Genomic DNA, 14,316 nt, shown 5'->3' with positions numbered 1-14,316 from the left:
TCTCTGGGATCTGTGATCGCTGGGATCTTTTTGTGATACATTACTGTAAATATGACTTTCCAATTCAGATCTTATCAAAATTCAGATCTTATCAAATTTCAGATTGTGGGATTAATTTCTAACACAGCCCCCCTCTTCCATTAAAACAAAACAGCTACTGTAAGAGTTTTCTAGCCTGCCATCCTAGAAATGCTCTTCTAGAAATGTGTTCCATGGCAGAGCCAGTCACGTTTCTATTTGGGTGGTCAATTCCAGTCGCCTGTGATAATGACAAAAAGTAATGAGCTGAGACCCTTGGTTGATTTTTGATTTTTGCCCCTGCTCCAGATGGAAGGAGAGTGATGAAAAGAATTTAATTTCTTAGGAAATTTGGTGCTTTGGATTAGGATTGCTTTTCTTTCCTTTCCTGTTCCCTTTCGCTTATTAGAGAATATTGATTCTGAAATCAAGAAAGTGAGAATATTAGATTTGGGGTGGACATTGATTAGCTGTAACCCAATTATAAATCCTCTGACAGGGATGTTTGTAAACATGTGCTTTTCACATCCAGGAACTGTGATTCCTGCAATTTCTCCTAATCAACTGGTTGAAGTTGAGTTCACAGAAGATCTATATCCACTAAGCTTAGAATTGCATTGCTTTTGATTTATTTTAATAGGGTCCTCTTGATTTCCAATTTATTTTCTCTCGATAAGGACATCTTATTCTTGACAGCCTATTTAAAAGACACAGCAGTGTTTTGAACAGAGGGCGTATTTCATGCTCTAAAGCAAAGCCATGATCAATACAGAATAAATTGACCAAAAGAATCTCTTTTTTGTGATTGCTAATTTTTCTCTGGACTGTAGTGGAATTTGAAGATTTAGTGAAGCCTCAAAATGGGTCTCAGCTGGACAGAGGGGACAGTGGTTTAGCCACTTGCCTAGCATGTGACTGACCTATGTTCAGTCCTTGGCATCACAGATTCCTTGAGCACCACCAGGGGCAACTTCCAGGCAGAGTTTGGAGCCCCTGAGTATCACTTGGTGTGGCTCCACCTGCTGTGCTAGGGCTACTCCCTGGAATCTTTTCCAGCCATGTCTGGTGTTGATCTTGGACTTCCTTTCATGTGCCCCAACTCTAGGCTATCTCCCTAATATCTAGAGATTAGGATTTAAATCCAAAATTGAGTCAAGAATCAGAGATAGGGGCCAGAGAGATAGCATGGCGGTAGGGCGCTTGCCTTGCATGCAGAAGGATGGTGGTTCTAATCCCGGCATCCCATAAGGTCCCCAGAGCCTGCCAGGAGCCATTTCTGAGTGTAGAGCCAGGAGGAACCCCTGAGCGCTGTTGGGTGTGACCCAAAAACCAAAAACCAAAAAAAAAGAAAAGAAAAAAAAAAAGAGTCAGAGATAGATTCATGGGCTGATCCCTGGACATGTACTTTCATTAAGGAGGGCTGAGTTTGATCCCCAGAAATGCAGATTTCTTTCACCTGAAACAACCCTCAAGCACAGAGCCAGGAGTAGTTCTCTTAACAGCACTATATGTGGCACCCAAACAAAAAAAATTTTTTTGCCACACCTGGTGGTATTCAGGGGTAACTCCTGGCTCTGCACTTAGGGAGCACTTGGTGGTGCTCAGGGGACTATATAGGATGTTGGGGATCAAACCTAGGTCAGCGCATGCAAGGCAAACACCCTTCTTGTAGTGCTATCACTCGGCCTCCCAAAAAACTTTGCCAATAATAGATTCTGGGAAGTAAGGTAATATGTAAGTCCATAGGTGAGACTTGTGGGATTTCAACTTCTTACTTGAAAAAAATAAGAATTCCTTGAAGCAAGATGAGAAAATTTGGCATGATTCATAGAACTGCTGTTATATAGAGTTAAAAATATGTTGAAATTTGATCTACAATAGTGTTTTATATATATAATTAAATTTAAAAAGAGAAAATTGTTATATTTAGTTATTTTGAAATAAAATTTAATTTCTGGTCTTCATAACTATTATTTTCTGCCTGGGGTCTCTTTCCAGAGGAATTTCTGAAGACAGTCAAGTGCAGTGTGATTTATGAGGCAGTGAAGGCCAAGTACTTTGCAATGACGAGGACCCTACTTTGGGGAAATCAATAGAGCACATCAGACTGCAGCACACTTCCTGCCTTAATGGTCCCAAGCTCGATCAATACTTGAAATTTAACTTTACCGTCAGACTGTGGGTTGTGTATGCTTTGCAGCCTACTTTCCATCAACCTCAAATATATGGCTAGACCTATTATAGATGGAGCTCGTTATACTTTCTGCTTGGTTTTGGATCTTCTTTATGCCCCATCTACTGGCACGTTTTTAAGGATGGCAGATGTGTTGTGCTGTAGGCGAAGTAATGATTTAAACCTTGACATTACCTCTTCAGGGAATGGGCTGTTCGACAGACATATAAGATCTGTGACTAGTTATTTATCATGACTTCTTTCTAAAAGTTTTCTGTTGAAAGATATTTCAGGAAGGCTCTCTAGCATTTCTAGCTCTGACTGTTTCTCTTCCCCTCCACAGGTTCTCTAACCATGGCACAGGTAGAGAAACGAGGGGGTTTGCTCCGGAAATCTTCAGCATCCAAAAAGCCACTGAAGGAAAAAGTAGTGTTGATGTATGATGAAATCTTCACGGTAAGGCCTGAAACCCTTACTTTCTGCCCACCTTGGCTTGTTAGTTTCTTGTTCCAAACTGAGAAATAACTTTATCTGTCATCTTTTAGTTCTTCAGAGGGAGAAGATAGAGAGTGAGGGGCAAATGGAACTCTCACAGGAGAAAATACTATCTTAGGGGCTGGACAGATACACAGGGTTAAGGTGTTTACCTTGCTTGCGGGCAACCCTGATGAGCACCTCCAGTTGTGATCCCAGAGCACAGAGCCAGGGTAACACTAACACTCCTGAGTGTGACCCAAGTCCTCATTCCTCACTAAAAAGAAAAAATTCACATATACCATATTAAAATAGATGGTGGTTATTTGTTTATATAATTGCTGCCATCAGCAGAAAAATCATTTGATGGGAGAGGGCAAGGCAAGAGAAATTTTATTTAGAATGTTTTCAAGAAATGCTATTTTTTTTTGTTTTGATTTTTTTTTTTTTTTTTTTTTGTGGTTTTTGGGTCACACCCGGCAGTGCTCAGGGGTTATTTCTGGCTCCACGCTCAGAAATTGCTCCTGGCAGGCACAGAGGACCATATGGGGCGCCGGGATTTGAACTGATGACCTCCTGCATGAAAGGCAAACGCCTTACCTCCATGCTATCTCTCCGGCCCCTGTTTTGATTTTTGATTTTTGGGTCACACTCAGTGGTGCTCAGGGGTTACTCCTGGCTTTGCACTCAGAAATCGCTCCTGGCAGGGATGCCGGGGATCAAACCCAGGTCTGTCCTGGATTGGCAGCCTGCAAGGCAAATGTCCTACAGCTGTGCTATCACTCCAGCCCCCATGAAATGCTATAATTTTTCAGGAGTAACTCCCACTGAGCACAGCCAGGTGTGAACTCAAAACAAACAAAAACTTGTCTCTTTTGGGTGATGGGATGTAGGCCACACTTGACTGTGCTCAAGGCTTATTTCCTGTTCTGCTGTCAGGGCTCTCCTGGTGGGGGTTTGGGTACCGTATGTGGTGTCAGAGATTGTACCTGGAACCATGATGTGCACCTTACCCTTTGTACTATTTCTCCAGCCCCAGAACTTGAAAGAGAGAACTTTCTTTTCTCCTCCCTCCCTCTCTCCTTTCCTTCTTTGTCTCTTTTCTTCCTTTTTGTTTTTGGGTCACTCAGTGGTGCGCGGGGATTACTCCTGGCTCTGTACTCACTCAGGAATGACTCCTGGCAGTGCTCCAGAGAACCATATGAGATGCTAGGGATTAAATTTGGGTCAGTCGGGGCCGGGAAGGTGGCGCTAGAGGTAAGGTGTCTGCCTTGCAAGCGCTAGCGTAGGACGGACCGCTGTTCGATCCCCCGGCGTCCCATATGGTCCCCCCAAGCCAGGAGCGACTTCTGAGCGCATAGCCAGGAGTAGCCCCTGAGCATCAAACGGGTGTGGCCCAAAAACCAAAACCAAAAAAACAAAACAAAACAAAATTTGGGTCAGTCACATGCAAAGCAAGTATTTTACCTGTTGTATTATCTCTCCAGCCCTTCTTTTCCTCTCCCTCCTCCTTTTTTTCCTTCTTCCCTCCCTCTCTGCCACTCACACCTGGCAATACTTGGGTTATTCCTGGATTTCAGGAATTACACCTGGCGGTGTTCGAGGGACTTTATATATGTCTGGGATTGAACCTAGGTCAGCCCTGTGCAAAGCATGTGCCCTACTTACTGCTTTATCTCTCCAGCCCTCCCAGGTATTGTCTAATGATCTGAATTAAGTATTTGTTTTTTTAGTTTTTGGGTCACACCCGTCGGTGCTAAGGGGTTACTCCTGGCTGTCTGCTCAGAAATAGCTCCTGGCAGGCACGGGGGACCATATGGGACACCGGGATTCCAACCAACCACCTTTGGTCCTGGATCGGCTGCTTGCAAGGCAAACGCCGCTGTGCTATCTCTCCCGGCCCTGAATTAAGTATTTTTTAAAACTTGCTTGAGGTACATTTGGCATTAGAACTCTTACTGGTTTTTTTTTTTTCCTTAGTGCTTATCATTTAGTTTTTTTTTTTTTTTCTACATCCAGTGGTGCTCAGGGGTTATTCCTGGTGATGCTCAGGGATGCCGAGGATCGAACTTGGGTTGGCCATGTGTAAGGCAAATGCCCTACTCTCTGTGCTATTGCTCTGGCCTACTGCTTAGTTGGTTTTTTTTGTTGTTGTTTTTGGGTGTTTTTTTTTTTTGATTTTGGGTCACACCTGTTAGTGCTCAGGGGTTACTCATGGCTCTACGCTCAGAAATTGCTCCTGGCAGGCTCAGGGACCACATGGAACGCTGGGATTCGAACCACCATCCTTCCGCATGCAAGGCAAACGCCTTACCACTGTGCTATCTCTTCGGCCCCTACTGTTTAGTTTTTTTTTTTTTTTTGGGGGGGGTCATACCTGGCAGTGCTCAGGGGTTACTCCTGGCTCTATGCTCAGAAATTGCTCCTGGCAGGCTTGGTGGACCATATGGGATGCCGGGATTCTAACCACTGTCCTTCTCCATGCAAGGCAAACGTCCTGCCTATTTCTCAGGCCCCTACTGTTTAGTTTTTGTTTTTGGGTCACACCTGGCAGCGCTCAGGGTTTACTCCTGGCTCTACACTCAGAAACCGCCCTGGCAGGCACGGGGGACCATATGGGATGCCGGGATTTGAACCACTGTCCTGCATGGAAGGCAGACAGACGCCTTACTTTCAGGCTATCTTTCCGGCCCCCTCTACTGTTTTGTTTTGACTCTGCTCAGAGATCACTTCTGGTGGGTCTTGGAGGATCATTAAAGTGTTGGGGATTGAACCTAGTCTGTCTGTGTGCAAGGAAAGTACCCTACTTGTTGTACTATTGCTTGGTCCCCCATATCACTCTTACCTAATGAAGACATTAGTTCTTGGTAGTAATTTGAAAAGATCAATTTAAGGTTAAGTAATAGTGAGCAATTCTATTGAGTTTCCTTTGAAGTAGCTTCTTTTCCTTTTTTATATTGCTTATTAATCAGAAATTTATTTTCATAATTTTTTTGTAAAAATTGTTGCTAAGCAAATTTGGAGGGTTGGAGCAATAATACAGTGAATAGAGCATTTACCTTTCATACAGTTGACTCATATTGTTCCCTGAACACCTCAGGGGAAATTCCTCAGTGCAGAGCCAGGAATCGTCCCTGAGCATTGTCAGGTGTGAGCCCTCCAAAACCCAAAAACACAAAAAATTTTGGATTTTAGTTCTATAATCTTGTCAACATTTTAGACCTAGTTGTGTTAGGGAAAAGTATATTAAAATATTAATACAGAGGATGTGGTTGGAGTGATAATAGTACAGTGGGTGAGGTGTTTGCTTGTACGTAGCTGACTTGTATTCTATGCCTGGCACTCCATGTGGGTCCCCTAGTCTTGCCAGTAGTGTTGCCTTAGCGCAGAGCCAGGAGTAATTCCTGATCACTGCTGGGTATGGTCCAAAATCTTAAAAAAAATTTTTGTACAGAGAATGAAATGTATATTGGAGGGCTATAGAAATAGCTAATAAGGAGCCAGAAAGATATTAAGTGCAAGGTGCTTGCATTGCATAGTTGACTCTCTAGTATGGGCACTGCATATCCACTAGGAATGCTTCCAATTGGAATCTGGCACAGAGCTAGAGTCAGCCCTAAGTACAGTCAGGAATGACTCCAAAAACTAATCCCAACCCCCCCAAATAAAGTCAATATAGTATACTGTAAAAACTCTGGACAAGAATTTTAAGTTTTTGTTTTTAGGTCATACCCGGTGGCGCTCAGGGGTTACTATGTAGGCTTTGTGCTCAAAATCGCCCCTGGCATGCTCAGGGGACCTTATGAAATGCCAGGAATTGAACCACCGTTAGTCCTGGGTCAGTGCATGCAAGGCAAATACCCTACCGCTGTGCTATCTATTGCCTCCAGGAGCAATGTCTGAGTGTAGAGTCTGGAGTAACTCCTGAGCACTGCCAGTTGTGGACCAAAAACCAAGAAAAAAAGAGAAAATTGAGGTTGCTGATGAATAGTGACCCTTTGAAATATATTTATCTTTTTGGATAAATATTTATTTTTGAAATGTATGTATCTTTTTGGTTGGGGGCACACTTACTGGTAGGGATAGACCATGTGATGCCAGGGATTGAATCTGTGGCTCCAGCATGCCAAGCATATTTTTCAGCCCTCTGAGCCATATTCCCAGCTTTCATTTGTGTTCTTGATGCTTTGATATTAGTTGGGATGTTGAACTTTTTTATCTTCTGGTTTTAGGCAGAGGATCCCAGTAAGTGCAGTCCTCGATTTTGGGAGGAACTCTTTCTCATGAAGGTAAGACTTGGCGACATCTGTGGATTTTCCTGGTAATTTAGATTTCATCTTGTGAGTTTCCGGTGCTGTGCTAAAAATTACTGAGGTCTTGGTTGTTTCCTTGGCAGGTGAATTTAGAGTACCTAGAAAGCAAGCTGGAATCTCTTGATGGTGAAGAGTTAATGAAGATCAAGGACAATATTAATTGCTTGTTTCAGCACTGTATTCAGGCTCTGGGAGAAGAGCACCCAATTCGAGTTGTCAATGCATTACAGGTACATGGCTGGGAAACTGGGAAGTCTTGAATAGGAAAAGGATTGAAACATATTGTTGGAACCTAAAAAAACCTTGGGGCCGGAGAGATAGCATGGAGGTAAGGCGATTGCCTTGCATGTAGAAGGATGGTGGTTTGAATCCTGGTATCCCATATGGTTCCCCCGAGCCTGCCAGGAGCAATTTCTGAGCATAGAGCCAGGAGTAACTCCTGAGCACTGCCAAGTGTGACCCAAAAACCAACAAAACCAAACCAAACCAAAAAACCTTGATTTGCATTTAGGCATTGATTTTTCTGTCTTCATATATTATCTAACATCTTAGCCATTGTGCTTAGCCATCTTCCTTGTTAAAAAGATTTTTTTTTTTTGTTTTTTGTTTTTTTTGGGTCACACCCGGCAGGCACGAGGGACCATATGGGACACCGGGATTCGAACCAACCACCTTTGGTCCTGGATTGGCTGCTTGCAAGGCAAACGCCGCTGTGCTATCTCTCCGGGCCCGTTTAAAAAGATTTATACCTTTATTAGTCATTTTGTTTGTTTGTAAGGTTTGTCTATGTATGTAAATGATTCAGAAGAATCCTTATTTTTATTTTTTTTTTTTGGTTTTTGGGTTACACCCGATGGCATACTACGGCCCGTGGGCCACATATTGTATTTATTCCCATTTTGTTTCTTCATTTCTAAATAAGATATATGCAGTGTGCATAGAAATTTGTTCATAATTTTTGTTTTTACTATAATCTGGCCCTCCAACAGTCTGAAGGACAGTGAACTGGCCCCCTGTTTAAAAAGTTTGAGGACCCCTGGCATATATGATGCAAGGGGTTGAACTGGGGTCAGACATGTGCAAGGCAAGAACCTTATTCCTGTAAGTTTCTCACTAGCTCTGGAGGTTTTTTTTTGTAAGTGCTATGACTTGAACCTAGGCCATCATTACACAGGCAAGACAAGTGTTTTTTTGTTTTTGTTTTTGTTTTTGCCACACCTAGTGATGCTCAGGAGTCACTCCAGGATATGTACTCAGGAATCACTCCTGATGGTGCTTGGGGAACCATATGGGATGGGGGGATCAAATCTATGTTAGTTGTGGGCAAGGCAAATATCCTACCTCTCTTGTATCAGTCTGTCCTCAACAAATTCTCTACTGTTGAGCTGTATTTCTAAATTAAAGAGGGTTTTATTTTTTTTTAATTTAAACATCATGATTACGGGCCCGGAGAGATAGCACAGCGGCGTTTGCCTTGCAAGCAGCCGATCCAGGACCAAAGGTGGTTGGTTCGAATCCCGGTGTCCCATATGGTCCCCCGTGCCTGCCAGGAGCTGTTTCTGAGCAGACAGCCAGGAGTAACCCCTGAGCACCGCCGGATGTGACCCAAAAAAAAAAAAAAAAAAAAAAAAAAAAACAAACATCATGATTACAAGGTTGTTCATACATTTATCTTTTTTTCTTTTTTCGGTTTTTGGGCCACACCCAGCGGTATTCAGGGTTATCTGCTCACAAATAGCTCCTGTCAGGTACGGGGGACCATATAAGACGTCGGGATTCGAACCAAACTACCTTAGGTTCTGTTTCAGCTGCTTGCAAGGCAATCACCGCTGTGCTATCTCTCCGGCCCCTGCATTTTTCTTTTTCACAGTTAAAGTTTTTCATGATTGAGTTACAGTCATACAGTGTACCAAAACCTTCACCAGTGCGCGTTTTTCATCAGTTGAGGAATTCTTAATCTGAGGCATTCCTTGACTCCCTGTAAAATATATCATGTGCATATGCACTTTTTTTTTCTGGTGTGAAAGGCTTTAATTAGATTCTCAAAAGTTGGGCCGGAGCGGTGGCACAAGGGCGTTTGCCTTGCATGTGCTAACCTAGGATGTACTGTGGTTTGATCCCCCAGCGTTCCATATGGTCCCCCAATCTAGGAGCGATTTCTTTTTTTTTTTTTGTTTTTTTTGGGCCACACTCGGTAACGCTCAGGGGTTACTCCTGGCTATGAGCTCAGAAGTCGCTCCTGGCTTGGGGGACCATATGGGACGGGGGGGGGGGGGGGATCGAACTGCGGTCCGTCCGAGGCTAGCGCAGGCAAGGCAGGCACCTTACCTTTAGCGCCACCGCCCGGCCCCTCTAGGAGCGATTTCTGAGTGCATAGCTAGGAGTAACCCATGAGCGTCAATGGGTGTGGTCCAAAAAGGAAAAAAAAGATTCTCAAAAGTCTTTATCACTTGATTTTTTTTTTATCCCTATCACTTGAAACAATAAGAATCATTGGGAGCTGGAGTGATAATACAGTGGGTAGGGCGCTTGTGTTGTACATGGCCAACCCAGGTTTAATCCTTAGTATCCTATATGGCCCCATGAGCCTGTCAGGATTTTTTTCTGAGCACAGAACAGGAGGAACCCCTGAGCACTGGTGAATGTGGCCCCCCAAAATAGTGGGGTTATGGGAGCAGCCAGAGCCAGAGAGATAGTTCAGGGATTAAGATTTTTGCCTGACACATGACTGCCCTTGGTTCTATCCCTGGCACTGCATGGCATCAGCAGTAGTCTCTGAGTCCCATTAGGTGTGACCATAAAAATTCCTTGAACCAAAAAATAGGGTTAACAGAAACATCATAAAAAGCACATGCCAGGGCCGGAGAGATAGCATGAAGGTAAGGCATTTACCTTGCATACAGAAGGACGGTGGTTTGAATCCAAGCATCCCATATGGTCTCCCGAGCCTGCAGGAGCAATTTCTGAGCACAGAGCCAGGAGTAACCCCCTGAGCACTGCCGGGTGTGACCCAAAAACACCAAAAAAAAAAAACCCAACAACAACAACAAAAAACACGTGTCATTATGTTGTTCCCTTTTTGCACACATTGAGACTTAGAGTGGGTTTTAAATTTTTATTTTTTAATTTTTGGGTTATTCCTGGTGCTGCTCAGGGCTTACTCCTGGCTTTGTGCTCAGGGATTTCTCCCGGTGGGTTCAGGGGACCATATGCAGTGCCTGGGATTGAACCGGGATTGGCTATGCAAGATGAACACCATAGCCCCTGCCCTGTCTCTTCAGCCCCAAGACTCACTGTGCTTTAGAACTCAAAGTAAAAGGTGAAAGAGAATTATTTTGTTTTTATTTTTGTTTTTGGGTCACACCTGGCAGTGCCCAGGGATTACTCCTAGGCTCTATGCTCAGAAATTTCTCCTGCAGGCATTGAGATTGCAATGTGAGATTTATTTTGAAACTTTTTTTTTTTTTGTTTTTGTTTTTGTTTTTGGGCCACACCCGGCGGTGCTCAGGGGTTACTCCTGGCTGTCTGCTCAGAAATAGCTCCTGGCAGGCACGGGGACCATATGGGACACCGGGATTCGAACCAACCACCTTTGGTCCTGGATCGGCTACTTGCAAGGCAAACGCCGCTGTGCTATCTCTCCGGGCCCTATTTTGAAACTTTTTTCTCTAAAAGAATTCTCTCTTATTTCTGCAGACCTTATGTGCACTTATTCGAGGAGTCCATCAAAAGAATAAGTCTACCTCTGGGTTTGATATTATCAACATATTGATGGGCTTTGACAAGGCGGAGCTGTGCATGAAGGTGAGGTATTAACTACCAGTGTATTTGGCAGTGACACTTGTGATAACTGCATTTGTAAACCATCTACAGACAGATAACTAGGAGATTTGAACTTGGATAAAATGTTTGAGTTTGGTTTCAAGTTGGGGACAGAGTGATAGTACAGCAGGTAGGGTGCTTTCCCTGTATGCTGCTGGCCTGGGCTCAATCACTGAGCATTGCCAGCTATAATTCCTGAGTGCTGGGCCAGTAGTAGCTCCTAAGCATTACTTGGTGTGGCCCCTCAAACAAAAAAACGACAAAAAAAAATTTTACAGCTTTGGTTTACCTATATAAAATTCAAGTTTGAATCCAGGCATTCTTTCTTTGCAGCACAAAGACTGAGCAATAGTTATTTTATATCATGGTTATTCTTTTTTTTTTTTTTTTTTTTTCTAAAGGGACTTAGTTTTGGAAATCAAAGAACTTGTTGAGGCAGGAGACTAGCAGTATCTTCAAAGAATTTAGAATGGGGCTGGAGTGATAGTACAGTGGGTAGGGTGCTTGCCTTGCATCTCCATTTGTTCATCCGAGCACTCCAGGAGTAATTTCTGAGTACAGAACAAGGAGTGCACCATGAAGATTTGGCTAAATAAACAAATATGGGGGTTGGAAAAATAGCACGAGGCCTATTAGGTTTGGTCCCTGGCATCCCATATGACCCCTGAGCCTGCCAGGAGCGATTTATGAGTGCAGAGCCAGGAGTAACCCCTGAGTGCCGCCGGTGTGGCCCAAAATCCAAAAACAAACAAATATAATTTTATTGAGTCAGAATGGTAGCACATCTGGTAAGATGTTTACCTTACATGTGGCTGACCCAGTTTGATCCCCTCACCTCCCCAAAAAGAGTAGGAGTTTGGATTTATATCCAGCAGAGAGGAAGAGGGAGTGACATAGCAATGTATATTTACTTGCTTATTCATATATTCTTTTTTTATTCATACTTTCATAAAAGTATTAATGAATTTAAATAAGTCAAATTATAACTAATTCAGTATAACATAGTAGTAACTTTTAATTCTCTAAATTTCAAATTTTTCTTCTTTTTTTTTTTTTCTTTTTGGTTTTTGGGTCATATCTGGTGACGATTCTCAGGGGTTATTCCTGGCTATGCGCTCAGAAATTGCTCCTGGTTTGGGGGACCATATGGGACAATGGTGGATTGAACCGAGGTCTGTCCTAGGCTAGCATAGCACTGGCAATGCCTTACCACTTGCGCCACCTAAATTTCAAACTTTTTCTTTTTTTTTTTTTTTTTTTTTGGTTTTTCGGGCCACACCCGTTAGATGCTCAGGGGTTACTCCTGGCTACGCACTCAGAAATTGCCCCTGGCTTGGGGGGACCATATGGGACGCCGGGGGATCGAACCATGGTCCTTTTCTTGGCTAGCGCTTGCAAGGCAGACACCTTACCTCTAGCGCCACCTCGCCGGCCCAATTTCAAACTTTTTCATTTAACAAGATGACCTTCATTTTATCCAAAGGGTTTTTTTTGTTGTCTTTTTTTTTTTTTGGGCCACACCCGGCGGTGCTCAGGGGTTACTCCTGGCTGTCTGCTCAGAAATAGCTCCTGGCAGGCACGGGGGACCATATGGGACACTGGGATTTGAACCAACCACTTTGGTCCTGGATCGGCTGCTTGCAAGCAAAGCTGCTGTGCTATCTCTCCGGGCCCAGGTTTTTTGTTTTGTTTTTGTTTTTAGGTCACACCCGTTGGTGTTACTCTGGCTCTGTGCTCAGAGTCACTCCTGGCAGGCATAGGGGACCATGTGGGATGCCGGGATTTGAACCACTGTCCATCTGGGTCAGCTGCGTGCAAGGCAAATGCCTTACCGCTGTGTTGTCTCTCTGGCCCCCTTTACCCAAAGTTTTATTTCTATTGTTTGACAGTCTTTTGTTTTGTTTTTTTTTGGGTCACACCTGGTGGCGCTCAGGGTTACTTCGTGTCTCTTCGCTCAGAAATCGCTCCTGGCAGGCACAGGGAACCATATGGAATGCTGGGATTTTAATCACCATCCTTCTGCATGCAAGGCAAATGCCTTAGCTCTATGCTATCTCTCTGGCCCCTGACACTTTTTTTTTTTTTTTCATACCCCGTGTTGCTCAATCTTATAATGGCACCGTGCTCAGAGATCATTCCTAGCAGTACTCAGTGGACCATATGGGGTGCCAGGGATGAATGTGGTTTGGCTTTGTTCACATGCCTTATCCACTGTACATAGCCCCTTTTTAAAAATAGAGTTTTATTGGGTCGGAGAGATAGCACAGTGGCATTTGCCTTGCAAACAGCCGACCCAGAACCTAAGGTGGTTGGTTCAAATCCCTACGTCCCATATGGTCCCCTGTGCCTGCCAGGAGCCATCTCTGAGCAGATAGCCAGGAGTAACCCCGGAGCACTGTGGGTGTGGCCCAAAAACCAAAACAAACAAAATAGTTTTATTAATATATAATTTAAATATTGTATAGCTCATCTTTTAATTTTGGGGGGGTCACACCCCACAGTGCTCAGGTATTACTCGTATCTCTACACTCAGAAATCGCCCCTTGGCAGGCACAGGGGACCATACGGGATGCCGGGATTCAAACCACCGTTCTTCTGCATGCAAGGCAAATGTCTTGCCTCCATGCTATCTCTCCGGCTCTAGCTTACCTTTTAATATGTATAATTCAGTAGTTTTGTACAACCATCATTTTTTTTTTTTTGGTTCGTTTTGGTTTTTGGGCCTCACTGGTGGTACTCGGGGATTACTCCTGGCTCTGTGCTCAGAAATCATTCCTGGCAGACTTGGGGACCATATGGGATGCCAGGATTAAACCTGGATCTGTCCCAGGTCAGCAACATGCAAGGCAAATACTCTACCATTGTGCTATCACTCCAACCTCTCATTGTTATTTTTTTATCATATTTATTTATTTATTTATTTATTTATTTATTTATTTATTTATTTATTTATTTATTTATTTATTTATTTATTTATTTATTTGGTTTTTGGGCCATACCCGGCGATGCTCAGGGGTTACTCCTGGCTGTCTGCTCAGAAATAGCTCCTGGCAGGCACGGGGAACCATATGGGACACTGGGATTCGAACCAACCACCTTTGGTCCTGGATCGGCTGCTTGCAAGGCAAACACCGCTGTGCTATCTCTCCGGGCCCTTTTCATCATTTTTATTACCATTAGAAAAGGAACTGAAGGGCCAGAGAGATAGCACAGGGATAGGGCCTTGCACATGGCCAACCATGGATAAATTCTAGTTCGATTCCCAGCATTTCTTTTTGTTTGTTTTGGTTTTTGGGTCACAGCTGGCAGCGCTTAGGGTTTACTCCTGGTTCCACGCTCAGAAATCACTCCTGGCAGGCTCAGGGGACCATATGGGATGCTGGGATTTGAGCCAATGATCTGCATGAAAGGCAAACGCCTTACCTACATGCTATCTCTCTGGCCCGATTCCCAGCATTTCATATGGTTCCTTGAGCCTACCAGGAGAAACCCCTGAGCACCGCTGGGTGTGACTCA

General features: G+C 43.8%; 1 protein-coding gene across 1 annotated transcript in view; it reads left to right on the top strand.

Moving 5' to 3' along the window:
* ARMH3 (armadillo like helical domain containing 3) overlaps positions 1-14,316 on the top strand; it is a 252,387-nt gene that overhangs the window by 11,461 nt on the left and 226,610 nt on the right. The window contains exons 2-5 of the mRNA XM_049790854.1: positions 2,535-2,647; positions 6,898-6,954; positions 7,062-7,208; positions 10,675-10,782. Of these exons, the coding sequence (XP_049646811.1) occupies positions 2,546-2,647; positions 6,898-6,954; positions 7,062-7,208; positions 10,675-10,782 (414 nt within the window). The 5' untranslated portion in view covers positions 2,535-2,545. The remainder of the gene's footprint in view (positions 1-2,534; positions 2,648-6,897; positions 6,955-7,061; positions 7,209-10,674; positions 10,783-14,316) is intronic.

The sequence above is a fragment of the Suncus etruscus genome, chromosome 17 (genome assembly GCF_024139225.1).
Source record: "Suncus etruscus isolate mSunEtr1 chromosome 17, mSunEtr1.pri.cur, whole genome shotgun sequence".
NCBI lineage: Eukaryota > Metazoa > Chordata > Mammalia > Eulipotyphla > Soricidae > Suncus > Suncus etruscus.
Note: the sequence above shows the minus strand (reverse complement) of the source record. Positions and strands in the feature narration are given on the sequence as shown.